Source organism: Coregonus clupeaformis, unplaced genomic scaffold, assembly GCF_020615455.1.
Source record: "Coregonus clupeaformis isolate EN_2021a unplaced genomic scaffold, ASM2061545v1 scaf0160, whole genome shotgun sequence".
Taxonomy (NCBI): Eukaryota; Metazoa; Chordata; class Actinopteri; order Salmoniformes; family Salmonidae; genus Coregonus; species Coregonus clupeaformis.
The window spans coordinates 567931-595907 of record NW_025533615.1 but is presented as its reverse complement, the minus strand read 5'-3'; the positions used below and the strand labels follow the sequence as shown (position 1 = coordinate 595907).

At 42.5% G+C, this 27977-nt stretch overlaps 1 protein-coding gene, 1 long non-coding RNA gene and 1 other non-coding gene across 3 annotated transcripts; 1 reads left to right on the top strand and 2 right to left on the bottom strand.

Moving 5' to 3' along the window:
• Positions 1-1686: 1686 nt before the first annotated feature.
• On the bottom strand, positions 1687-10303 carry LOC121552940 (40S ribosomal protein S12). The gene is made up of 6 exons (XM_041866048.1): positions 10241-10303; positions 10068-10115; positions 9455-9571; positions 7930-8032; positions 4498-4599; positions 1687-1779 (listed from the first exon to the last, which is right to left on the bottom strand). Exons 2-6 carry the CDS (start codon positions 10079-10081, stop codon positions 1717-1719), a joined length of 399 nt encoding a protein of 132 aa, XP_041721982.1. The 5' UTR covers positions 10082-10115; positions 10241-10303; the 3' UTR covers positions 1687-1716.
• LOC121553020 lies at positions 9683-9760 on the bottom strand. The gene has a single exon (XR_005997395.1). It is a non-coding gene; the product is annotated as a small nucleolar RNA SNORD101 (small nucleolar RNA).
• An 8073-nt stretch (positions 10304-18376) lies between the features above and the next one.
• LOC121552942 lies at positions 18377-19929 on the top strand. The gene is made up of 2 exons (XR_005997341.1): positions 18377-18503; positions 19640-19929. It is a non-coding gene; the product is annotated as an uncharacterized LOC121552942 (long non-coding RNA).
• The last annotated feature ends 8048 nt before the right edge of the window (positions 19930-27977 follow it).

Sequence of the window (27977 nt, the reverse complement as noted above, 5' to 3'; positions counted from 1 at the left end):
TCCACGTCTCCTGATGTACTGGCCTGTCTCCTGGTAGCGCCTCCATGCTCTGGACACTACGCTGACAGACACAGCAAACCTTCTTGCCACCGTTCGTATTGATGTGCCACCCTGGATGAGCTGCACTACCTGAGCCACTTGTGTGGGTTGTAGACTCCGTCTCATGCTACCACTAGAGTGAAAGCACCGCCAGCATTCAAAAGTGACCAAAACATCAGCCAGGAAGCATAGGAACTGAGAAGTGGTCTGTGGTCACCACCTGCAGAACCACTTCTTTATTGGGGGTGTCTTGCTAATTGCCTATAATTTCCACCTGTTGTCTATTCCATTTGCACAACAGCATGTGACATTTATTGTCAATCAGTGTTGCTTCCTAAGTGGACAGTTTGATTTCACAGAAGTGTGATTGACTTGGAGTTACATTGTGTTATTTAAGTGTTCCCTATATTTTTTTGAGCTGTGTAATTACTTTATATTAGTTTAAGATCTTTAGATTATGTTAAATAATCAATATATAGTTATAATTTCTCATTTGATTAGGTAAGACATTTTTAATATCATTAGTTTATTCGTTTTTGAAGATTTTACATTTCATTGATTGGTTTCCTTTGCTAAATATCCAGGCAGTCTTTCAACGTTAATATAATACGATAGGCCTACAAACTGTAAAATGTTGTAAAAACGACTTTGTCTTAAGTATCAGTCAAAATGTAATGCCTACATTTGCTTGTTTCAACGTACTATTGTTGAGTGGCAAGGAGTTGTGGAAGCTGCTCCGGGACAGTCAAATAAGAATCTATCATTAATATAATTTACATTTTAGTCATTTAGCAGACGCTCTTATCCAGAGCGACTTACAGTTAGTGCATACATATTTTTTTTTCTTTTTCATACTGGCCCCCCGTGGGAATCGAACCCACAACCCTGGCGTTGCAAACTCCATGCTCTACCAACTGAGCTACATCCCCTGCCGGCCATTCCCTCCCCTACCCTGGACGACGCTGGGCCAATTGTGCGCCGCCCCATGGCGACAAACTTAGTTTATTAGTCATTAAAATAGGAACGTTCTTCTCAGTATGATTTGGCTTGATTGACATCAAATGTGAGACGAACTCCAAAGTTTTTATCTCAATATAAAATAATTTCTGGGTAACAATTAAGTACCTTACTGTGATAGTCTCTTTTTGACCATTTTAAGTGCCAACTAAAATTGCAAATAGTAATTCCTCAAGCAAGAATTTAGTTAGGACTGTCTGGAAGTGGTCTGAGTGGGGAAGGGTAAACTGAATATTAGCGGTTGTTGGCAGAGAGGTTTGGAACTCCTTATTGGTCTATAGCGCCCCACAGTGGAGGTGTCTGTCCATCGCCGTTGTAATCTACTGGGAAGCCAAAATGTTCCCAAACTGGAGATTTAAAACGATGGATCCTCCGATTCTGGTTTACCGACCGCACCACTCACCATTGTAAAGAACTAGTTCCAGCCTGCGCCTCACAAAAGGACAGTTTTAAAATTTGCCAGTTAAGATTAGAATCTTGATAACGTGCGTTTAGGCTCTATTCGGTTTAACAGAACAGTCTGAAATGTTTTCAGCTCAGTCACTCAAGTGATTGTAGACTGTAGCGTCAAATCAAGCTCTGCATCTCTCCCAGACCGGACTTTTAAAAAAAAACTCTCCAGACAGAAACTTCATTTCAGCTTTTATTGAAAATGACACCTCATTTCTTGGCCTTGAAGTATTCCTCAATGACGTCCTTAGCTTGAGACTCCTTGCCATAGTCCTGTAGAGGGGGTGGAAAAGGGAGACTGTTACACAGGATTGGGGGGGGGGACATTTCCACAGGATGCTAGCTACAGGATAGTTCATTGTTTAGAACCAACCGATAACATTGAAGGGTAAAGTGTCCGAAATAGCACCCTACATATTGAACTTAATACTCTAAAGCAGTGCGCTACACAGGGAATAGGGTTCTATTTTGAACAGAGTACTAATGTTCCATCCCAATCACTTCTCTCCCAGGTAACTCTGCATTTCCCATCAAAACCGGAAGTGTCATTATAAAAACATAAAAATGTCTGGATTTGAGCAGCATGAAAATTCACACCTGATGCTACCTGAGCCAGATATTAAATACATGTTATGAGCCCTACATTAGCATTTTTATGAGCCCAAACCCCCCAAAAAAACAAATGATTGTGCCGTTATCCAATACATATGATATAGGCTGGCTACTGCACATTACGCACAACAGAAAAACCTTAGGATGTAGCTAGCTGTATAAAGCCCATAGATGTAGCTAGCTATATAAAGCCCATAGATGTAGCTAGCTGTATAAAGCCCATAGGTGTAGCTAGCTGTATAAAGCCCATAGGTGTAGCTAGCTGTATAAAGCCCATAGGTGTAGCTAGCTGTATAAAGCCCATAGATGTAGCTAGCTGTATAAAGCCCATAGGTGTAGCTAGCTGTATAAAGCCCATAGGTGTAGCTAGCTGTATAAAGCCCATAGATGTAGCTAGCTATATAAAGCCCATAGATGTAGCTAGCTGTATAAAGCCCATAGGTGTAGCTAGCTGTATAAAGCCCATAGATGTAGCTAGCTGTATAAAGCCCATAGATGTAGCTAGCTGTATAAAGCCCATAGGTGTAGCTAGCTGTATAAAGCCCATAGGTGTAGCTAGCTGTATAAAGCCCATAGATGTAGCTAGCTGTATAAAGCCCATAGGTGTAGCTAGCTGTATAAAGCCCATAGGTGTAGCTAGCTGTATAAAGCCCATAGGTGTAGCTAGCTGTATAAAGCCCATAGGTGTAGCTAGCTGTATAAAGCCCATAGGTGTAGCTAGCTGTATAAAGCCCATAGATGTAGCTAGCTGTATAAAGCCCATAGATGTAGCTAGCTATATAAAGCCCATAGATGTAGCTAGCTATATAAAGCCCATAGATGTAGCTAGCTGTATAAAGCCCATAGATGTAGCTAGCTGTATAAAGCCTATAGATGTAGCTAGCTGTATAAAGCCTATAGATGTAGCTAGCTGTATAAAAGCCCATAGATGTAGCTAGCTATATAAAGCCCATATATGTAGCTAGCTATATAAAGCCCATAGATGTAAATAATAATATAATATGCCATTTAGCAGACGCTTTTATCCAAAGCGACTTACAGTCATGCGTGCATACATTTGTGTATGGGTGGTCCCGGGGATCGAACCCACTACCTTGGCGTTACGAGCGCCGTGCTCTACCAGCTGAGCTACAGAGGACCACCGCTGTATAAAGCCCATAGATGTAGCTAGCTATATAAAGCCCATAGATGTAGCTAGCTATATGCGCTCTTGGGTAAATAAATGAAACTAGCTCCAGTAGGCTAATCTTTGAGTGTGGACTGTATTATATGGACTGGAATTACGCACATCGTTCAAACCATGAGACAGCAGAAGAGAACATGTGATTCTGTACTGGTACCCCCTATATATAGCCTCGCTACTGTCATTAGTTATTTATGCTGGGAAAAGGGAGTGGTTTTGGGCCGTAAATCCCAGTCAATTTCAGTAACCGCGTTCCCGCCCTTCAGCCCTAGTCGGTATGATAAAAGGTAGATGGACATACGGTGGTCAGTATGTTTAAAAAAAGGGACATGTAGCCATTCATTGGGACCCCAGGCACCACAGCGAGGCGTAGGGGCTCGTACTCTGGCAGACACTCTGGCCAGTTGTATAGGACAAGCAGCTGCATGGCACCGACAGCACAGCAGCTGCACTCGACCGGCACAACAGCGATGGGGTCGACTCATAGCCCGCCGCCCAGACAGGGTCATTAAATATTGTGTGGCTGAAGGGCGGGCGGCTTGAATAAAGATAAATAACTTAAATCCTTAACTATCATTCTTGTGCAATTTATATCTATATTGAGATTTTTCATTCATTTTTTTTGGCTATCTGTTATTAGTGCATAAGACTAAACTTTAGGGATTAACTGTACGTGCGTCAAATCGCCTACACAGCCAAATACTGCTTTTGGGATCGGGAAGAAAAAGTTATCAATCCACGGAAGGCAAAAAGGACATTGTTGAAGTGTCATTCATTAAGACAAAAGCTGGAAAGGAGAGTTGAAAATTAGGAAAAGTAATTTTGGAAAATATATATTAGCGGATTAGGCCTCAGATTTTCACTATCACAGTTGGGCAGTTGTGGATGGGTTATGAGCAATTGCGGGTGAAGAAACGGGGGGGCAGTATGAAAAATGTATGCACTCACTAACCGTAAGTCGCTAAAAAAAATAGTAACTAAAATGTAAAATCACAAAAGGAGAATTCTAACACATTCTATCCTGTCTATGACATCACATAGGGATCACAAGGAGCATGCCAACTCCTCACAACCCAGTTTATGACATCACAAGGAGCAGTCCAAGCCCCTTCCATTAATACCCTCCATGACTTCAGTGGATTCAGATCATCCCCTGCAAGCTGAGAAGTTTCCAGAACAGGGCACTGGGTTTATACCTTGATCACGACACAGCTGCAGCCCACCACCTTCCGGGGTTTCCCTTCCCGGTCGATCTTACACAGACCGACCCACTCGCCCAGCTTCTTGTTGTCATCAACCTGGTGGTCAGAGACAAGGGAGGAGGAGAAGGGGTTCAATACACGAGATTTGAAAAAGCTGTGCTACCACCTAGTATCTCCACAAGGCAGTAATAGCACGACTGCAGTACCCACTGTTTTATGGGGTGTCCCCCAAATGACACCCTATATAGTACACTACTTTAGACCAGAGAATGGCACCCTATATAGTGCACTACTTTAGACCAGAGAATGGCACCCTATTCCCTATGTAGTGCACTACTTTTGACCAGAGAATGGCACCCTATTCCCTATGTAGTGCACTACTTTTGACCAGAGAATGGCACCCTATATAGTGCACTACTTTAGACCAGAGAATGGCACCCTATTCCCTATGTAGTGCACTACTTTTGACCAGAGAATGGCACCCTATTCCCTATGTAGTGCACTACTTTTGACCAGAGAATGGCACCCTATTCCCTATGTAGTGCACTACTTTTGACCAGAGAATGGCACCCTATTCCCTATGTAGTGCACTACTTTTGACCAGAGAATGGCACCCTATTCCCTATATAGTGCACTACTTTTACCTAGGGCCCGGTTTCCCAGAATAATTGTAACGCTAAGTTCACCGTTACAACCTTCGTAGGAGAATCATGAAATCTCAGAGCTGTTACACAAAACCTTCGCTATTTTAATGTTGCACTTGAAAACACTCGTAATTTAAGAAACGCCTGCCCCCAGAACAAAGTTTACTACAAATAAAGTTGCCAAATGTCTTTGTAATTGACACAAACAAGATGCTTCAAATGAAAACCAAGATGACTGCATTAAAAATATTAAACAGTAGGCTATAGGCCAATTACAATCATATTGAAATACATTTGATGTTAACAATCTATTGAGTTCTATTTTGCTACTTACTTGTAGGCTACTGTGCAATTTGTCCCATGAGGTGAATAATTAAGTGTCAAATCTGTGATTTAGTGCATTATTGGCTAAGCGTTAGAATCAGCCGTCTCAACATTTGCAGGAGCTGATCCATCAATAGAAATAATTATAAAATGTTAAAGGAAATACTTGAATGGACCAAACTGATCCGAGAGCAGCTCAGATCCCATCAGTACCGACACCAATGACATACTTAGTGACCGTTCTCTCGCTGTGGTGTTTTGGGAAATACATGCTACGTCGTTGGCCGTTGCATCGTTAAAAACACTAGTAAAACGTTTGGCAGTATGCTCAGTAGGGTACTTATGGCAGTATGCTCAGTAGGGTAACGATGGCAGTATGCTCAGTGGTCAGTAGGGTAACGATGGCAGTATGCTCAGTAGGGTAACGATGGCAGTATGCTCAGTGGTCAGTAGGGTAACGATGGCAGTATGCTCAGTAGGGTAACGATGGCAGTATGCTCAGTAGGGTAACTATGGCAGTATGCTCAGTAGGGTAACTATGGCAGTATGCTCAGTAGGGTAACGATGGCAGTATGCTCAGTAGGGTAACTATGGCAGTATGCTCAGTAGGGTAACTATGGCAGTATGCTCAGTAGGGTAACTATGGCAGTATGCTCAGTAGGGTAACTATGGCAGTATGCTCAGTAGGGTAACTATGGCAGTATGCTCAGTAGGGTAACTATGGCAGTATGCTCAGTAGGGTAACTATGGCAGTATGCTCAGTAGGGTAACTATGGCAGTATGCTCAGTAGGGTAACGATGGCAGTATGCTCAGTAGGGTAACGATGGCAGTATGCTCAGTAGGGTAACGATGGCAGTATGCTCAGTAGGGTAACGATGGCAGTATGCTCAGTAGGGTAACGATGGCAGTATGCTCAGTAGGGTAACGATGGCAGTATGCTCAGTAGGGTAACTATGGCAGTATGCTCAGTAGGGTAACGATGGCAGTATGCTCAGTGGTCAGTAGGGTAACGATGGCAGTATGCTCAGTAGGGTAACTATGGCAGTATGCTCAGTAGGGTAACTATGGCAGTATGCTCAGTAGGGTAACTATGGCAGTATGCTCAGTAGGGTAACTATGGCAGTATGCTCAGTAGGGTAACTATGGCAGTATGCTCAGTAGGGTAACTATGGCAGTATGCTCAGTAGGGTAACGATGGCAGTATGCTCAGTAGGGTAACTATGGCAGTATGCTCAGGGGTCAGTAGGGTAACGATGGCAGTATGCTCAGGGGTCAGTAGGGTAACGATGGCAGTATGCTCAGGGGTCAGTAGGGTAACTATGGCAGTATGCTCAGTAGGGTAACGATGGCAGTATGCTCAGTAGGGTAACGATGGCAGTATGCTCAGTAGGGTAACGATGGCAGTATGCTCAGTAGGGTAACGATGGCAGTATGCTCAGTAGGGTAACGATGGCAGTATGCTCAGTAGGGTAACGATGGCAGTATGCTCAGTAGGGTAACGATGGCAGTATGCTCAGTGGTCAGTAGGGTAACGATGGCAGTATGCTCAGTAGGGTAACTATGGCAGTATGCTCAGTAGGGTAACTATGGCAGTATGCTCAGTAGGGTAACTATGGCAGTATGCTCAGTAGGGTAACTATGGCAGTATGCTCAGTAGGGTAACTATGGCAGTATGCTCAGTAGGGTAACGATGGCAGTATGCTCAGTAGGGTAACGATGGCAGTATGCTCAGTAGGGTAACGATGGCAGTATGCTCAGTAGGGTAACGATGGCAGTATGCTCAGGGGTCAGTCAGTAGGGTAACGATGGCAGTATGCTCAGTAGGGTAACGATGGCAGTATGCTCAGGGGTCAGTAGGGTAACGATGGCAGTATGCTCAGTAGGGTAACGATGGCAGTATGCTCAGTAGGGTAACGATGGCAGTATGCTCAGTAGGGTAACGATGGCAGTATGCTCAGGGGTCAGTAGGGTAACGATGGCAGTATGCTCAGGGGTCAGTAGGGTAACGATGGCAGTATGCTCAGTAGGGTAACGATGGCAGTATGCTCAGGGGTCAGTAGGGTAACGATGGCAGTATGCTCAGTAGGGTAACGATGGCAGTATGCTCAGGGGTCAGTAGGGTAACGATGGCAGTATGCTCAGGGGTCAGTAGGGTAACGATGGCAGTATGCTCAGTAGGGTAACGATGGCAGTATGCTCAGGGGTCAGTAGGTTAACGATGGCAGTATGCTCAGGGGTCAGTAGGGGGAGCCACAATATCATCCCCAACACAAACACCTATACTCAGTTACAATAATTACTAGGTTCACTAAACACCACCATACACACAACACTCCTACTACACTCCCTTGTTTAGCACCATAACACTGCAGCACTTTGCTTAAGTGGTCAAAACAGCAGACTATAAATCAGGAAACTGTAGCAGTTCCTGCTTTCTCATTCAACCCCCCGCCATACCTTGATGAGGTTAATCTGATGCTCAGCGCAGAGTGCTTCCACCAGCTTGACGTACATGGGCTCGTCACAGTTGGCCGCAAGAACGCAGAGGTGAGCCTGGCGCCTGGGCGGGGAGAGAGGAGAGCAACAATCAGTAGTCATTTACTATCACATCAGGAATATAACTAACAAAAGGTTATCTAGTAAGCCTCTGAAAGCGTCCCAAATGGCATCCCATTTCCTATGTAGTGCCAAGCCCAGCTCTAGTGGTCACAAGAAGTGCACTATGTAGGGAATAGGGTGCCATCTGGGAGGCAGAAGTATCTCAAGACAGATTTTTGGGTAACGATTGCAGTTCTCAAAAGATTCAGCCGTTACATGTTCGGAGCACGATAGATAGCTAATTAGCACAGGTGGTCCCTTGGGTCTTCTGTAAACACAAAGATATAGCCATGTGGGAACACAAACCCTATAAACGGATGTATCAATTCAATTTCTCTCCCCCCCCCTCCTCCCTCACTGATGAAAGGTCTTTATGTTTCCAAAACAGAACTGCAAACAACGCATGTTAAGGTTAAGACAGCACGTCAGGCTCTTAACAAAACTCCCTTGTACAGAAGATGCCTTCATCCAAAGACTTGTGTAATGTAATGGAACTAGCTAATAAAACTGTGGGTGAAAACAGACAAGAAATTAAAGCCCCAGCACCAAATTATACTACTTTTTCCCCCACATTTATTTAACCAGGTAAGCCAGTTGAGAACAAGTTCTCATTTACAACTGCGACCTGGCCAAGATAAAGCAAAGCAGTGCGATAAAAACAACAACACAGAGTTACATATGGAATAAACAAAAACAAAACGTACAGTCAATAACAGAATAGAAAATCTATATACAGTGTGTGCAAATGTAGTGTGGTCCTCTGTAGCTCAGCTGGTAGAGCACGGCGCTTGTAACGCCAAGGTAGTGGGTTCGATCCCCGGGACCACCCATACGTTAAAATGTATGCACACATGACTGTAAGTCACTTTGGATAAAAGCATCTGCTAAATGGCATATTATATTATTATTATTGTATGTTATGGAGGTAAGGCAATAAATAGGCAAAGTGCAAAAATAATTACAATTTAGTATTAACACAGGAGTGATATATGTGCAGAAGAAGATGTGCAAATAGAGATACTGGGGTGCAAATGAGCAAAATAAATAACAATATGGGGATGAGGTAGTTGGGTGGGCTAATTTCAGATGGGCTGTGTACAGGTGCAGTGATCGGTAAGCTGCTCTGACAACTAATTTAATTTAATAAAATTTTAATATGCCATTTAGCAGACGCTTTTATCCAAAGCGACTTACAGACGATGCTTAAAGTTAGTGAGGGAGATAAGAGTGCACTTCTTTTGAGTTCACTTCTTTTGACCAGAGCACCATGGGCGCATCCCCTGGTCAAAAGTAGTACAGAGCCCTATAGGCCCAGCCCCTGTCAAAAGTAGTACACTAAATAGGGAGCCATTTAGGTCACACATGCCCAGAAATGTTCACTCACTTGTCCAGCGCCTTGGCAGCCTCGCGGATACCACGGGCCAGGCCGTCGTGGATGAGGGCTGTCTTGAGCACCTCGGGGAGAGCGGTGTTGACATCCATCACACCTCCGGCAGCGATGCTGGGGGGGGAGGGACAAGGAGAGGAGATGGGAGAAGAGGAGACGAAGAGTTAGTTAGCTACAACTAGCCCGTTATGATAAGTGAGGTGGGTGAACGTTTGCATCCTCCCGGCGTGTCAGATAGGGGATCTCACTCATAATTTAGAGTGAAGGGGTATCCGACTAAAGAAAGTAAATCATCACACATGCGCCGGAAATTAACCATTATACTGTCAACTTACTACATTCACAGAAATAGCTCGATAGGTAAAGTTACTTGGTTACAACCAACCAACGTGCTTAGCTAGCTAGCGTTAACTGGGGGGGACCCCTCTGGTAAGGATGTTCCATTTTACTGTTATCAATAGTTCTGGACGTGCACGTAGAGGCATGTAAATAATATTTTTAGGAACACATCACCACTTTACAAACAATACAACTTTGAAACGTGCAATTTAGCTGGTTAGTTAACTAGCCCTGGTTCATCGCAAAGCGGGAGTAGTCCGGTCACGCTTACCCTTCCTCGGCCATTGTAGATTATCGATGGATGGGGGGACCTAAAATTCTGCAATATTGACCAAACATGATAGAAAAGTTATTATCCATGATGATAGGGTGACTGTAAGGAATTTGAAACAAAGGATGTTTGATAAATCGGACAGATGTTTTTGGCGAGATCAAGAAACCCACCCTATCTCCTCTGTGACAGCGAGTAAAGAGAACGTCATGTAGTCTGCGACATTCCTTTAAGTGCAGAAGGACCCGAGAAGTAGCTGGCCATTATTCTGCCTGTCTAATAAGTCGTTATCAATAAAACGTCACAATACGGTGTAGCAGAGCGTTTGGACAAGGATATTAATTTGGGAAATCCATTTGTAATATCGAGGACTATGAAGAAAGCAATGGGTAAGATGGATTCAATCAATGTCACTAGAAGCGGCCCTGTTTTGGTTAATTGTGTGTTCTTCTTCGATGAGGTTTTAACGGCTTTTGGCATCCAATACATGTTGCATTACTGCCACCTACTGGACTGGAGTACAACTCCCTTATACTTTGCTAGAAACAATTAATAACTAAACAAATACCCTACCATCTAACTACACTCACAATTTTGTTATAATAATAAATAACACCCCCCTACACTATTTAAATCTATTTAGTCCTACCTCAGGCGAGAGAGACAGAGAGAGACATAGGGAGAGAGGGAGAGGGAGAGGGAGAGGGAGAGAGAGAGAGAGAGAGAGAGAGAGAGAGAGAGAGAGAGAGAGAGCGAGAGAGAGAGAGAGAGAGAGAGGGAGAGAGGGAGAGAGAGAGAGAGAGAGAGAGAGGGAGAGAGAGAGAGAAAGTGAAGGAGGTCGAGGTGTCAAGAATCAGAGCAGCAGATCTCCTGTGTGAAGAGAGTCAAAGGGGCAAGAGGCAACAGTGTTGAAGATATGGTTGATATAGCAACCAGTTGCTAGCAATGTTCCCTCTGAGCGCAAACTTGAATCATGTGAAAATTCTATGCAACTTCCAGCGCGTGTTTACTGTGAACACTGAGGCTGTACCCGCTTTAAGTTACAGTGGCCATGTAGGCTACTGTGGCTATTGGATCATAATGTAGGACTACCATAGTGGTCTACCATCAAAAAAGAAATTGAGAAAATACATCCCATAACGTTTTAACATGGAAATAGCTGTTCTATCATTCAGCCTACAGTAGCAGCCAATGTGTGGTGTTCAATGTAGGCCTAAAGTGCCTTGCAAAAGTATTCATCCCCCTTGGCGTTTTTCCTATTTTGTTGCATTACAACCTGTAATTTAAATGGATTTTTATTTGGATTTCATTAAATGGACATACACAAAATAGTCCAAATTGGTGAAGTGAAATGAAAAAAATAACTTGTTAAAAAAAATTCTAAAAAATAAATAACGGAAAAGTGGTGCGTGCATATGTATTCACCCCCTTTGCTATGAAGCACCTAAATAAGATCTGGTGCAACCAATTACCTTCACAAGTCACATAATTAGTTAAATAAAGTCCACCTGTGTGCAATCTAAGTGTCACATGATCTGTCACATGATCTTAGTATATATACACCTGTTCTGAAAGGCCCCAGAGTCTGCAAAACCACTAAGCAAGGGGCACCACCAAGCAAGCGGCACCATGAAGACCAAGGAGCTCTCCAAACAGGTCAGGGACAAAGTTGTGGAGAAGTACAGATCAGGGTTGGGTTATAAAAAAATCAGAAACTTTGAACATCCCACGGAGCACCATTAAATCCATTACAAAAAAATTGAAAGAATATGGCACCACAACAAACCTGCCAAGAGAGGGCCGCCCACCAAAACTCACAGACCAGGGCATTAATCAGAGAGGCAACAAAGAGACCAAAGATAACCCTGAAGGAGCTGCAAAGCTCCACAGCGGAGATTGGAGTATCTGTCCATAGGACCACTTTAAGCTGTACACGCAACAGAGCTGGGCTTTACGGAAGAGTGTCCAGAAAAAAGCCATTGCTTAAAGAAAACAATAAGCAAACACGTTTGGTGTTCGCCAAAAGGCATGTGGGAGACATGCTAAATACAGGGACATTTTTGAGGGAAACCTGTTTCAGTCTTCCAGAGATTTGAGACTGGGACGGAGGTTCAGCAGGACAATGACCCTAAGCATACTGCTAAAGCAACACTCGAGTGGTTTAAGGGGAAACATTTAAATGTCTTGGAATGGCCTAGTCAAAGCCCAGACCTCAATCCAATTGAGAATCTGTGGTATGACTTAAAGATTGCTGTACACCAGCGGAACCTTCCAACTTCAAGGAGCTGGAGCAGTTTTGTCTTGAAGAATGGGCAAAAATCCCAGTGGCTAGATGTGCCAAGCTTATAGAGACATACCCCAAGACTTGCAGCTGTAATTGTTGCAAAAGGTGGTTCTACAAAGTATTGACTTTGGAGGGGTGAATAGTTATGCATGCTCAAATTTTCTGTTTTTTTGTCTTATTTCTATTTTGCATCTTCAAAGTGGTATAAATCAAATGATACAAACCCCCCAAAAATCAATTTTAATTCCAGGTTCTAAGGCAACAAAATAGGAAAAATGCCAAGCGGGTAGAATAAGTTTGAAAGAAAACATGCAGGGCTTGACATTAACCTCATTAACCTGTTTATCCATTTGATGCAAGAAACCACTTTACAAAATAAAATGCACTTATTATTCCCATACCTTTATTACAGAGAATCAGACAAATTATCCTACCCTCTGCCTATTGGCTACTTAGCTTATTCAAGCCTGTCTCAAAATACAACACAGCCCCTTTTAAGACAAAAAAAATAAAGCTCTTTACCTGACTCGCTTTTCAAAGATGTCTAGAAGTGTACACATTTTTGTGCTCTTGTAGGAAGCAATCACTCCCCTATTGCTGACTACAAATGATCTATAACTGGGCTAATAACTCACTAACTAGCAAAGGATACGAACAAACTGTGCACACGTGGAGCTTTGATCTATGCACTCACTAACTGTAAGTCGCTCTGGATAAGAGCGTCTGCTAAATGACTAAAATGTAAAAAATGTCAAATCTAAAAACAAGCGCATCTACTCATGACCGCTCATGCTGTAAACACAGTCCAGTTCAAAAGTAAATGGCACAGATCCATATATGGCAATGGTCTATTTGCACATAGGCCTACTGCAGTGTTTATGCCACACAGGTCTGTGTAGAGTAGGGCTGAGTCGTGCGTGTCAATGCAATAGAATCCTACTCCGATGCGTTCTGCCTACAACAAAATCTCTTGCGTAGTTTGTTTTATTTCGGTATGTTGCATTGAAAGTGGCTAATATTGCGTTGATTCGATCACAATTGCCACAATAAAGGGACATTTGATAATGTTAACAGGGGAAACTCTAGAACAAAACCAACCTTTTCTAAGTCAAGATCACTTTGAGTCAAAATGCAAGCCGAGATCTAACGCTCAATTGTTGTTGTTTTTTACAATGAATACAAAGCGTTATGTTTGGGGCAAATTCAACACAACACATCATCAGGTACCACTCTTCATATTTTCAAGCATGGTGGTGGCTGCATCATGTTATGGGTATGCTTGTCATCAACAAGGACTAGGGAGTTTTTTTAGGATTAAATAAACGGAATAGAGGTAAGCACAGGCAAAATCCTAGAGGAAAACCTGGTTCAGTCTGCTTTTCAACAGACACCGGGAGACAAATTCACCTTTCCAAATATACACTGGAGTTGGTTACCAAGACGACAGTGAATGTTCCTGAGTGGCTACAGATTTGACTTAAATCGGCTTATAAATCTACGGCAATACTTTAAAATGGCTGCCTAGCAATGATCAACAACCAACGTGACAGAGCTTGAAGAATTTAAAAAAGAATAATGTGCAAATATTGTACAATCCAGGTGTGCAAAGCTCTTAAAGACTTTCCCAGAAAGAATCACAGCTGTAATGGCTGCCAAAGGTGATTCTAACATGTATTGACTCAGTGGTGTGAATACTTATGCAAATTAAATATTTCTGTATTTCATTTTCAAATCTTTTGCTAATATTTCTAAAAACAGGTTTTCACTTCGTCATTAAGGGGTATTGTGTGTAGAAGGGTGAAAAAAATCATATTTGATCAATTTTGAATTCAGGCTGTAACACAACAAAAATGTGGATTTTTTTTATTTTTAACTAGGCAAGTCAGTTAAGAAGAAATTCTTCTTTACAATGACGGCCTACACCGGCCAAACCCGGACGACACTGGGCCAATTGTTGGAGACACTTATCTCCCTCATTAACTTTAAGCATCAGTTGTCAGAGCAGCTTACCGATCACTGCACCTGTACACAGCCCATCTGTAATTAGTCCACCCAACTACCTCATCCCCATATTGTTATTTACATTGTTATTTATTTTGCTCATTTGCACCCCAGTATCTCTATTTGCACATCATCTTCTGCACATCTATCACTCCAGTGTTAATACTAAATTGTAATTATTTTGCACTATGGCCTATTTATTGCCTTACCTCCATAACGTACTACATTTGCACACACTGTATATAGATGTTCTATTTTCTATTGTGTTATTGACTGTATGTATTTGTTTATTCCATATGTAACTCTGTGTTGATTTGCTTTATCTTGGCCAGGTCGCAGTTGTAAATGAGAACTTGTTCTCAACTGGCTTACCTGGTTAAATAAAGGTTAAATAAATAAAAAATTGTGCGCCGCCCTATGGGACTCCCAGTCACGGCCGGTTGTGATACAGCCTGGAATCGAACCAGGGGGTCTGTAGTGACGCCTCAAGCACTGAGATGCAGTGCCTTAGACCGCTGCGCCACTCGGGAGCCCAATAGTCAAGGGGTGTGAATACTTTCTGAAGGCACTGTATATGTATCCACACATACTGTATAAGTACATATATGTCACATATATGTTGAAATATACAAGAATTGTCAATTTTCATATATGTAAAATATATTTATGCCTTGTATAGACATAAATGTGCATATATGTAGATATGTGACACGTAGTATTAAAATGTTTATTACATATATGTCCCTTATATGTCATAATATATGTTACCTTTATATACCGGGTGGGTCTAATCCTGAATGCTGATTGGTTTAACCCGCATTCCAGGCAGTGTCAAGTCCTCAAGTTACCACCGGCTAAATCTATGACGTTAAAATGCCTATTTACTCTGTTCCATCTGACTGCCCAATCCACTGTCTCTTCAGCCCAGCCAGGCAATTTATAAACTTGATCTCCACTATAAAAAGCATCTAGACATTATCTCTCATTTCTTTTAGACTAACGTTTAGTTTTCAACAGCGGAGATTTGTGTAAACCTTGCGGTCTGTCTCTCCGACATTTGCAACATTGTTTCAATATTCAAATTTGATCTCCAGCTGTCCCATAGTAATGAACGTGTCAGGACGAGACAGACAGGCAGGCATCTTTTCTCAGCCAGTCGAAATCATGAATCAGCTGGTATAATTTCTATGGATATATACAAAGAAATATCAATTGAAAAAAGGTAAAACGAAACGAAGTGCAGCTAGTTTGCAGTCTTTCCAGCTTCAGTTTGAAGTGATTGTGTTAGCTCTGTTGTTGGCTAGCTCCTCTGAACAACAGTGTCCTGACCAGAGAGCACATTTTCTATGCCAGGCGAAATCCCGCCTCATTAGCTCATTGTTATGGATGTATCCAAATAAATGTCACTAGAAAATGCAGCTACTTTGCTGTTATTCTGGCTGCACTTTTTGACGTGACTAAGTTAGCCGTAGTTGGCTAGCTAGCAGTATGGCAATGGGACATTTAGAACGAACGACTGGGTTGCGTCCATAGATACAGAACAAAAAGACAATGACTGGGTCGCGTCTCTAGCAACCGAACCAATAGAATGAACGACCGGCCGGCTTGGGTAGCAACCCTAGATTTGTGTCGGGACTATATCTTGTGGAAGGTTGAAATAGTATGAATAAATTCATCAAAATAACGTTTCTAATTAAAATATGTAAATTAGTATTTGAATATGTTGGTACCCGATTGTATAAAAGTGATAATGCCCTCGAAGCCGGTGTCTCGACTTCGTCTTGGGCCTAACAACACCCGTGCCAATATATCCCCCCAAACACCGGCTTCTCTGGCATTGACACTTAATTAACATATATGTTACGGGAGCATTTCTTCAGTGATACTTGTTGTCATGGTAATAAAATATTACAACAAACGATGCAAAACACTAAGAACTTAATTGGATCCTATTCATATATATATATATTTTTTTCATAGCTTCTTAATTCAGCCATTTGACTGTTTTAAGCCGTTCCCACTTGTCCCTTTGTTGCACCCGGGAAGCGCTTCACGACAGCATCTGTGGAGGATGAAGCAACAACTAGAGGATAGAGAGCACATAGAACAGTTAGGGGTTGGATTTTGGGCTCATAAATAAAATAGTTTTTATGGAAAAAATTGTGAAAAAACATATCAGATTCAGTTTAATAAGAAATCCTTGCCCTGAAAGTAGCCAGGAAGTAGCCAGGATAAACTGTAATCCATGGTTCAGAGTTGTTTAAATAGCCAATATTAACTTGAGGACATTTGGCCACAAACGCTGAACTTTGTCTAATTGCCCCCATAACCCACATCGTTGTTTTTGTTAGCCATCTGACTATAAGGTGTAAAAATTGCGAACTATCCCTTTAACGTCTTCAATTCAATAAATTGAAATTGACCCCAACCAGTAGCGGGTAAAATCACTGGAGGAATGACAAACCAGTAAAAAAAGCCATATTACAACCTACTGTGATAATTGCATTGTTTGCTCTATAACCAAGGATTCTTAACAGCTTCTACCCCCAAGCCATAAGACTACTCAACAGTCAAATGGCTACTCTGACTATTTACAATGACCCCATTTTGTACTCTGCTGCTACTCGCTGTTTATTATCTATGCATAGTCAGTTTACCCCTACCTACATGTACATATTACCTCAATTACCTTGACTAACCTGTACCCCGCACATTGACTTCGGTACCGGTACCCCCCTGTATACAGCCTCGTTATAGTTATTTTTATTGTTGCTCTTTTATTTTTGTGCTTTCATTTTATTTAGTAAATATTTTCTTAACTCTTATTTTTCTTAAAACTGCATTGTTGGTTAAGGGCTTGTAATTAAACACTTCACGGTAAGGTCTACACCTGTTGTATTCGGCACATGTGACAAATACAATTTGATTTGATTTGATAACCCATTTGTTCATATGCCACCGTCAGTGGCGACCCATCATTTTTTAGCCCCACCTGTTCAGCAAAAAAAAAAAAAAAAATGGTTGCCTGTTTTGCATGTTATTTTGGCATTCATACGTGTCACATATCAGTTTGCAAACAATGCAAAAATAAATACATTATAAAGCCGCAAACAACCATGGACTCTTTTTTGCTTTCTTGAGTAAGGCAGCTCCAAAATGCAGGTGTTTCAGCCTAGCTCAGTGCTTTCTGTGGTGGTGGGGCAGCCAGCGGAAAATACGGAGCGTAGGGATTGGTAATGTTCTCTAGTTGCGCCGTGATTGGCTCAGTGTTCTGTCACTCATGGGGACACTACGTCACCGCAAAATCTACAGGGAGAGCTCGAAAGTTCAAGCCCTCTTGGGTGCTGCCATAGATTTACATTAGAAGTGCCCATCCAAAAAGGCTCAAGGTCATTGGCCACAGATAAAATGACGTCAAATCACGTTATATCTACCGTAGCTTTGACTGGACTGATCATGTCTGATCTACTGGCAAATCCTTTTCAATCCTTGTCATATGAAGAGAAATTATAGATAAAACGTATCGGTGCTCATCGGACATTGGACATAAACATTACACAACAAGTTGGAAATCGCAAATTCAACAATGAGTGGTTTGGAAGGAATCAGTGGCTAAGTGCAAGCATTGCAAAGAAATCACTATTTTGCTTCCCCTGCCTGCTATTCGGTGGAGAAGGTGTCTGGTCCAACTCTGGGTTTAAGGATATATTTTCAAAGCTTAAAAGGATAAACATTCACACGCAACACCATGGGCCAGAAAAGGTTGAATACATTGGCCATGCTGTCAATCCAGCAGGACTTCTGCCGCGTTCAAAACAACTGGAAACTCGGAACTGGGAAATCTCAGATTTCAGTGAGTTCAAGACAACTGGGAACTCTGAACAAAACGAGCTCAGACTGGGAAAATATGTTTTGAACGGTCATCCAACTTGGAATTCCAAGTCGGGAACTGCGGCCTCTTTCTAGAGCTCCGACCTGAAGATCACTGACGTCATGATTCAACCTTTTTTTTTTCTTCAGTGTTCCCAGTTGTCTTGAAAGCACCATAAATCTAGAGAATGACAGAGTTTGATGACAAAGTTTAATAACAAAACTTGCCCACAAGAAGATACGCCACGCCACCTTCCTGTTCAAGTGAGCACAGCACAACGGTGAGTCCAAAATGTATTGTATGCTACTGCATAAATGATGTAATATGCCAGGGAGATATGTCTACTGTAGCTAAGCTGTCCATCATTACACTGTCCATCATGACATCATTACACTGTCCATCATTACACTGTCCATCATGACATCATTACACTGTCCATCATGACATCATTACACTGTCCATCATGACATCATTACACTGTCCATCATGACATCATTACACTGTCCATCATGACATCATTACACTGTCCATCATGACATCATTACACTGTCCATCATGACATCATTACACTGTCCATCATTACACTGTCCATCATGACATCATTACACTGTCCATCATGACATCATTACACTGTCCATCATGACACTGTCCATCATGACATCATGACACTGTCCATCATGACATCATTACACTGTCCATCATGACATCATTACACTGTCCATCATGACATCATTACACTGTCCATCATTACACTGTCCATCATGACATCATTACACTGTCCATCATGACATCATTACACTGTCCATCATGACATCATTACACTGTCCATCATGACATCATTACACTGTCCATCATTACACTGTCCATCATGACATCATTACACAGTCCATCATGACATCATTACACTGTCCATCATGACATCATTACACTGTCCCATTTGCTTTCCCTTTTCACTGTGTCAATGCTGAAATGATAGCGATAGCCAGGTGTATATATGCGATAGCCAGGTGTATATATGCGATAGCCAGGTGTATATATGCGATAGCCAGGTGTATATATGCGATAGCCAGGTGTATATATGCGATAGCCAGGTGTATATATGCGATAGCCAGGTGTATATATGCGATAGCCAGGTGAGTTAGTTGGTGAGCCACGGTGAGTGTTTCTATAGTTCATGTGTTGTTACAGTAAAAAATAGTTGCTGAATTGTTCACATTGACATTTAAAAAAATCTTAATCTATAACTATTTTACACCTGCCAATCTTTTAGTTATCATAACAGGCTATAATACGTTATCCCCACTTCTAACCAAAACACTCATGACCCTAACACCTGACACTAGCCCTGATGTGACACCATTGCTATTCTGCTATGACACCAGCAAGTTCACAAATATCCTAGTTTACCTTCTTCAGTTCCAACCAGGTTGAAGAGCTACCTTTCCCAGAGCATGGTTCCACACAGAAGCCCCTGGCTTTGGAAGAGCAGCTGGAGGCAGCGTGTGATCAGATAGATCATCTGGCAAAGGAGATCGAGTCACTAAGAAGCCAACAGTTTTGTCTCCAATGTTTCCAGTGTGAACTCACAACTTTCCAAGGGCCACTGTTATATTGTGGCCCCTGCCCACCTCCACTATTTGGGCATGAATGAAGAATTGTCTTTGAGTTGATTATTGTAAGCATTTATACATTTGTCTAAACCTCTATGTTGTCATTTGTCTAACCCTCTATGTGTAAACCTCAATGTTAAAACAATTGCCACAGTGTGGCGCAGTAACAGTATACAGTATACCAATACACCTAGTGTACAGAACTGCTCTTTCCATGACCAGGTGAATCCAGGTGAAAGCTATGTTCCCTTATTGATGTCACTTGTTAAATCCACCTCAATCAGTGTAGATGAAGGGGAGGAGACAGGTTAAAGAAGGAATTTTAAGCCTTGAGACAATTGAGACATGGATTGTGTATGTGTGCCATTCAGAGGGTGAATGGGCAAGACAAAAAATGTTTAAGTGCCTTTGAACAGGGTATGGTAATAGTATGGTTGTGTCAAGAACTGCAAAGCTGCTGGGTTTTTCACGCTCAACAGTTTCCCATGTGTATCAAGAACGGTACACCACCCAAAGGACATCCAGCCAACTTAACAAAACTGTGGGAAGCACTGGAGTCGACATGGGCCAGCATCCCTGTGGAACGCTTTCAACACCTTGTAAAGTCTGTTGATGTGTTGAAAGGTTTTCATTTTATCACATAGCTAACCAAGTTAGCAAGCATTGGCATTTTCTTTTGACTGCGCCCAGGTCGTGCAAGCAAGGAATAATAATCATGTTGTTGTTTTAGCTGGATGCTTCATGTGCAACCCACACCCCTGCTACTTTTAACTTGTGGATGGTGACTTCAGGTTTTCAAGGAACACATTAAAAGTGACACTGTGTTGATCAGGGAACACATTAAAAGTGGCACTGTGTTGATCAGGGAACACATTAAAAGTGACACTGTGTTGATCAGGGAACACATTAAAAGTGACACTGTGTTGATCAGGGAACACATTAAAAGTGACACTGTGTTGATCAGGGAACACATTAAAAGTGACACTGTGTTGATCAGGGAACACATTAAAAGTGACACTGTGTTGATCAGGGAACACATTAAAAGAGACACTGTGTTGATCAGGGAACACATTAAAAGTGACAATGTGTTGATCAGGGAACACATTAAAAGTGACAATGTGTTGATCAGGGGAACACATTAAAAGTGACACTGTGTTGATCAGGGAACACATTAAAAGTGACACTGTGTTCATCAGTCAGTGCACATTTGGATTATAATGACATGAAGAAAATGTAATTGACAGAGGAGGGAGCAGACTGAATTAATGGCTAAGGTAAGGGCTAGAATTAGCTCCGGATCTTCTAAAAGCATGTGTGCATGTATTATAAATTAGCAGCATACTATGGGGTAATGATCACTTCCTACTGTCGACTCCTCCCATACCTCCCACTCACAGCTTCCTGCCATCGCACTAGATACCAAGGACCAAGGCAGTCTCTTTCCCAGTGGCCACATCAACTCTGGTCCCTCTGCCATCATTCAGGCACACCAGATCTTTCATTTCTATCAGATTTTGCATCACTTGGCCATTTCCATCCATCCGTTTCCCTCCCCAAAGCGTGTTGTGGGCGTTAAAATCCCCACACCACATTACCTTACTTCTATCCTGAACCTCCGTCCTCTTCAGCAGTTCCAGGTCCAATATCTGACAAGGATTATAGTAGTTCACTACCACTAGCACCCCTCCTCTAAACCACACCTCCTCTAAACCACACCTCCTCTAAACCACACCTCACGCCTCACGCCTCTGCTGATTGAGGTCATCTCCAACCTCTTCCCATGTCAACCCTGTCATACTCAGATGTCTCCCAGACGCTTTCACTATTAGCTGAATCCTCTCTGTTTTAGACTCTACTTTATCAGTGCTATTGATAGCTCCTGCTATGAACGTCACCAGCTTTCTCTTATCTACAGTACATTCGGAAAGTATTCATACCCCTTGACTTTTTCCACATTTTGTTATGTTACAACTTACTTTAAAGGGTTTTCCCCCCTCATCAATCTACACACAATACAATACCTGATATTGACGAAGCAAAAATAATTTAAAGACATTTTTGCAAATGTATAAAAAAATAAATATCACATTTACACATTTAATATCACATTTACATAAGTATTCAGACCCTTTACTCAGTACTTTGTTGAAGCACCTTTGGCAACGATTACAGCCTCGAGTCTTCTTGGGTATGATGCTACAAGCTTGGCACACCTGTATTTGGGGGAGTTTCTCCCATTCTTCTCTGCAGATCCTCTCAAGCTCTGTCAGGTTGGATGGGGAGCATTGCTGCACAGCTATTTTCAGGTCTCTCCAGAGATGTTGATCGGGTTCAAGTCCGGGCTCTGGCTGGGCCACTCAAGGACATTCAGAGACTTGTCCCGAAGCCACTCCTGCGTTGTCTTGGCTGTGTGCTTAGGGTCGTTGTCCTGTTGGAAGGTGAACCTTCGCCCCAGTCTGAGGTCCTGAGAGCTCTGGAGCAGGTTTTCATCAAGGATCTCTCTGTACTTTGCTCCATTCATCTTTCCCTAGATCCTGACGAGTCTCCCAGTCCCTGCCGCTGAAAAACATCCCCACAGCATGATGCTGCCACCACCATGCTTCACCATAGGGATGGTGCCAGGTTTCCTCCAGACATGATGCTTGGCATTCAGGCCAAAGAGTGCAATCTTGGTTTCATCAAACCAAAGAATCTTGAGAGTCCTTTAGGTGCCTTTTGGCAAACTCCAAATGGGCTGTCATGTGCCTTTTATTGAGGAGTGGCTTCCGTCTGGCCACTGTACCATAAGGCCTGATTGGTGGAGTGCTGCAGAGATGGTTGGGTTTTGGGAAGGTTCTCCCACCTCCACAGAGGAACTCTGGAGCTCTGTCAGAGTGACCATCGGGTTCTTGGTCACCTCCCTGACCAAGGCCCTTCTCCCCCGATTGCTCAGTTTGGCCGGACGGCCAGTTCTAGGAAGAGTCTTGGTGGTTCCAAACCATTTAAGAATGATGAAAGCCACTGTGTTCTTGGGGACCTTCAATGCTGCAGAAATGTTTTGGTACCCTCCCCCAGATCTGTGCCTCTACACAATCCTGTCTCTGAGCTCTATGGACAATTCCTTCGACCTCATGGCTTGGTTTTTGCACTGACATGCACTGTCAACTGTGGGACCTTATATAGACAGGTGTGTGCCTTTCCAAATCATGTCCAATCAATTGAATTTACCACAGGTGGACTCCAATCAAGTTGTAGAAACATCTCATGGATGATCAAAGGAAACAGGATGCACCTGAGCTCAATTTTGAGTCTCATAGCAAAGGGTCTGAATACTTATGTAAATCATTTGTATTTTTTATTTGTAATAATTTTGCAAAAAAAAATAAAAACCTGTTTTCACTTTGACATTATGGGGTATCGTCATAATGAGCGGACCAAGGCGCAGCGTGATACGAGTACATACTTTTATTTTAGTACTTTCAAATACACAAAACAACAAAACGATACGTGAAGTCCTCGGTTATACAACACAAACCAACACGGAACAAGATCCCACAAAAGACAAGTGCACAAAAGGCTGCCTAAGTATGGTTCCCAATCAGAGACAACAAGCAACAGCTGATTCTCGTTGCCTCTGATTGAGAACCACCCCGGCCAACATAGAAACACATAACCTAGAACAGAACATAGAAAACGAAACATAGACACTACACAAAGAAACGAACACCCTGGCTCAACATACACGAGTCCCCAGAGCCAGGGCGTGACAGGGTATTGTGTGTAGATTGATGAGGAAAAACATTTATTTAATCCATTTTAGAACAAGGCTGTAACGTAACAAAATGTGGAAATAGTCAAGGGGTCTGAAAACCTTCAGAATATACTGTATGTAACATCGCCGCCTACCTGCCCCTACCTGCCCCTACCTGCCCCTACCTGCCCCTACCTGCCCCGTAATCTAGATGCTCTTAGCCCTTGAACCTGTATCTCCCTGGACCTGGACCACCCTCACTGCCTCAGCATATGACACCCTTCTCTCCTGGATCACCCTCACTGCCTCAGCATATGACACCCTTCTCTCCGGGACCACCCTCACTGCCTCAGCATATGACACCCTTCTCTCCTGGATCACCCTCACTGCCTCAGCATATGACACCCTTCTCTCCTGGACCACCCTTCCACTGCCTGCTTCATAGATACAGTGGCTTGTGAAAGTATTCACCCCCCCTTGGCATTTTTCCTATTTTGTTGCCTTACAACCTGGAATTAAAATGGATTTTTTGGGGGGGGTTGTATCATTTGATTTACACAACATGACTACCACTTTGAAGATGCACATTTTTTTTTTTTTGTGAAACAAACAAGAAATAAGACAAAAAAACAGAAAACTTGAGCGTGCATAACTATTCACCCCCACAAAGTCAGTACTTTGTAGAGCCACCTTTTGCAGCAATTACAGCTGCTAGTCGCTTGGGGTATGTCTCTATAAGCTTGGCACATCTAGCCACTGGGATTTTTGCCCATTCTTCAAGGCAAAACTGCTCCAGCTCCTTCAAGTTGGATGGGTTCCACTGGTGTACAGTAATCTGTAAGTCAAACCACAGATTCTCAATTGGATTGAGGTCTGGGCTTTGACTAGGCCATTCCAAGACATTTAAATGTTTCTCCTTAAACCACTCGAGTGTTGCTTTATCGGTATGCTTAGGGTCATTGTCCTGCTGGAAGGTGTACCTCCGCCCCAGTCTCAAATCTCTGGAAGACTGAAACAGGTTTCCCTCAAGATATTTCCCTGCATTTAGTGCCATCCATCATTCCTTTAATTCTGACCAGTTTCCCAGTCCCTGTCGATGAAAAACATCCCCACAGCATGATGCTGCCACCACCATGCTTCACTGTGGGGAAGGTGTTCTCGGGGTGATGAGAGGTGTTGGGTTTGCGCCAGACATAGCATTTTCCTTGATGGCTAAAAAGCTCAATTTTAGTCTCATCTGACCAGAGTACCTTCTTCCATATGTTTGGGGAGTCTCTCACATGCCTTTTGGCGAACACCCAACGTGTATGCTTATTTATTTCTTTAAGCAATGGCTTTATTCTGGCCGCTCTTCCATACAGCCCAGCTCTATGGAGTGTACGGCCTAAAGTGGTCCTATGGACAGATACTCCAATCTCTGCTGTGGAGCTTTGCAGCTCCTTCAGGGTTATCTTTGGTGTCTTTGTTGCCTCTCTGATTAATGCCCTCGTTGCCTGGTCTGTGAGTTTTGGTGGGTGGCCCTCTCTTTGGCAGGTTTGTTGTGGTGCCAGATTCTTTAAAAAAAATTAATAGTGGATTTAATGGTGCTCCGTGGGATGTTAAAAGTTTCAGATATTTCTTTCTACCTCCGAACTGCCGCTAGCGTTGGAAACTGTTGCTCTTCTCAAACTTCCTTTTCTGCCTCCTCTCTGCCTCCATAGATGTCTCTCTCCCCTTCAAACCCCTCCTCCCTTTTCTCTCCCACTTTCTTTTTCTCTTTCCTACTCCCTCCTTTATTTGTACCACTATGCTCCATACTGGCTTCACTTTGTTCTCCATCACTATCTCCTACCATCACTATCTCCTACCATCACTATCTCCTACCATCACTATCTCCTACCATCACTATCTCCTACCATCTCTGACTCAGTCACAGCACAGCCGTGCCAAACTGCCACAACACACAGCCGTGCCAAACTGCCGCAACACACAGCCGTGCCAAACTGCCGCAACACACAGCCGTGCCAAACTGCCGCAACACACAGCCGTGCCAAACTGCCGCAAACACACAGCCGTGCCAAACTGCCGCAAACACACAGCCGTGCCAAACTGCCGCAACACACAGCCGTGCCAAACTGCCGCAAACACACAGCCGTGCCAAACTGCCGCAAACACACAGCCGTGCCAAACTGCCGCAACACACAGCCGTGCCAAACTGCCGCAAACACACAGCCGTGCCAAACTGCCGCAACACACAGCCGTGCCAAACTGCCGCAAACACACAGAGTAAAGTTTGATTGTTTGTTAATCCAGGATTGATCCACAGCTTTCAGCCTCTCCCTCACTTCCGTCCGGCCCGTCAAAACTAGCTAGCTAAAAAAATGTATGACCTTTTGAATGTGGCGTGCACGTGCCAGTTGTTGGATCAACAAATCTGCGCTTCGCTTAGCCTAATTACTTAAACGAAAAGCAGCTGTTCTGGAACCAATAAATCCCGGACTCCCTTATCTGGTTAAGAGAAGCTGGTTACTGTATGTTCAGGGAATCCTGAATTTGAACAATTTTCCTGGAATATCCAGTTGTTTGATTACATATTTATTTGGTGTAGGCTACGGCCAAACAGTAGCCTGTGTGAGTTCTGGTTAATAAACCGTTAAATGTTCAGTTCTCTATCCTCTGTTGTGGACATTTATTTTATTTACGATCTATCGAGGTCATTACAATATAATTACTTGAACATATTTGAAAGTAAACAGTTTAAACAGGACAACATTTATTTCCATTATTTAAAACGTGTCGACCAACGTTTTGTATTTAATTGATTAAATTGTTTGCTTTTTTCTCAAACATCTACACACAATACCCTATAATGACAAAGTGAAAACATGTTTTTAGAAATTTTAGCAAATTTATTGAAAATGAAATACAGAAATATTCATTTACATAAGTAAGTATTCACACCCTTGAGTCAATACATGTTAGAATCACCTTTGGCAGTAATTACAGCTGTGAGTCTTATTGGGTAAGTCTCTAAGAGCTTTGCACACCTGTATTGTACAATATTTGCACATTATTCTTTTAAAAATTCTTCAAGCTCTGTTAAGTTGGTTGTTGATCATTGCTAGACAGACATTTTCAAGTCTTGCCATAGATTTTCAAGTAGATTTAAGTCAAAACTGTAACTCAGCAACTCAAAAACATTCACTGTCTTCTTGGTAAGCATCTTCAGTGTCGATTTGGCCTTGTGTTTTAGGTTATTGTCCTGCTGAAAGCTGAATTCATCTCCCAGTGTCTGGTGGAAAACAGACTGAACCAGGTTTTCCACTGTTTTTAGCTCTATTCCATTTCTTTTTTTTATCCTGAAAAACTCCCCAGTCCTTAATGATTACAAGCAATACCCATAACATGATGCAGCCACCACTATGCTTAAAAATATGTAGAGTTGTACTCTGTAATGTGTTGTATTGGATTTGCCCCAAACATAACACTTTGTATTCAGGTCAAAATGATAATTGCTTTGCCAAATATTTTGCAGTATTACTTTAGTGCCTTGTTGCAAAACAGATGCATATTTTGGAATATTTGTATTCTGTACAGGCTTCCTTCTTTTCACTCTGTCATTTAGGTTAGTATTGTGGAGTAACTACAATGTTGTGGATCCATCCTCAGTTTTCTCCTATCACAGCCATTCAACTCTGTAACTGTTTTAAAGTCACCATTGGCCTCATGGTGAAATCCCTGAGCAGTTTCCTTCCTCTCCGGTAACTGAGTTAGGAAGGACGCCTGTGTCCTTGTAGTGACTGGATGTATTGATACACCATCAAAATTGTCATTAATAACGTCACCATGGTCAAAGGGATATTCAATGTCTGCTTTAATTTCTATCATAGGTGGGCTTCTTTGCGAGGCATTGGAAAACCTCCCTGGTCTTTGTGGTTGAATCTGTGTTTGAAATTCACTGCTCGACTCCGGGACCTTACAGACAATTGTATGTGTGGGGTACAGAGATGAGGTGGTCATTAGAAAAATCATGTTAAACACTATTATTGCACACAGAGTGAGTCCATGCAACTTATCATGTGACTTGTTAAGAAAATTTTCATTTTAAATTCATTTATACAAATTTCTAAAAACATAATTCCACTTTGACATTATGGGGTATTGTGTGTAGGCTAGTGACAAAAACAATCTAAATTTAATCAATTTTAAATTCAGTCTGTAACACAACAAAATGTGGAAAAAGTCAAGGGGTGCTTTCTGAAGACACTGTGTAAACCTTCTGCACCTCTTCAGACCTAAGCCAAACATTCTCTGAGGTCCTCCATGCTCTCTCTCTCTCTCTCTCTCTCTCTCTCTCTCTCTCTCTCTCTCTCTCTCTCTCTCTCTCTCTCTCTCTCTCTCTCTCTCTCTCTCTCTGTGTGTGGCAATAGCAAGA

Bases quoted from the DNA above. Each gene is read 5' to 3' on its own strand.
- LOC121552940 (XM_041866048.1), bottom strand. The intron at 8,033-9,454 runs GTGAGTGAACAT...CTCCCCGCCCAG, and splicing joins GCTGCCAAGGCGCTGGACAA to GCGCCAGGCTCACCTCTGCG. The intron at 4,600-7,929 runs GTATGGCGGGGG...TCTGACCACCAG, and splicing joins ATCAGATTAACCTCATCAAG to GTTGATGACAACAAGAAGCT.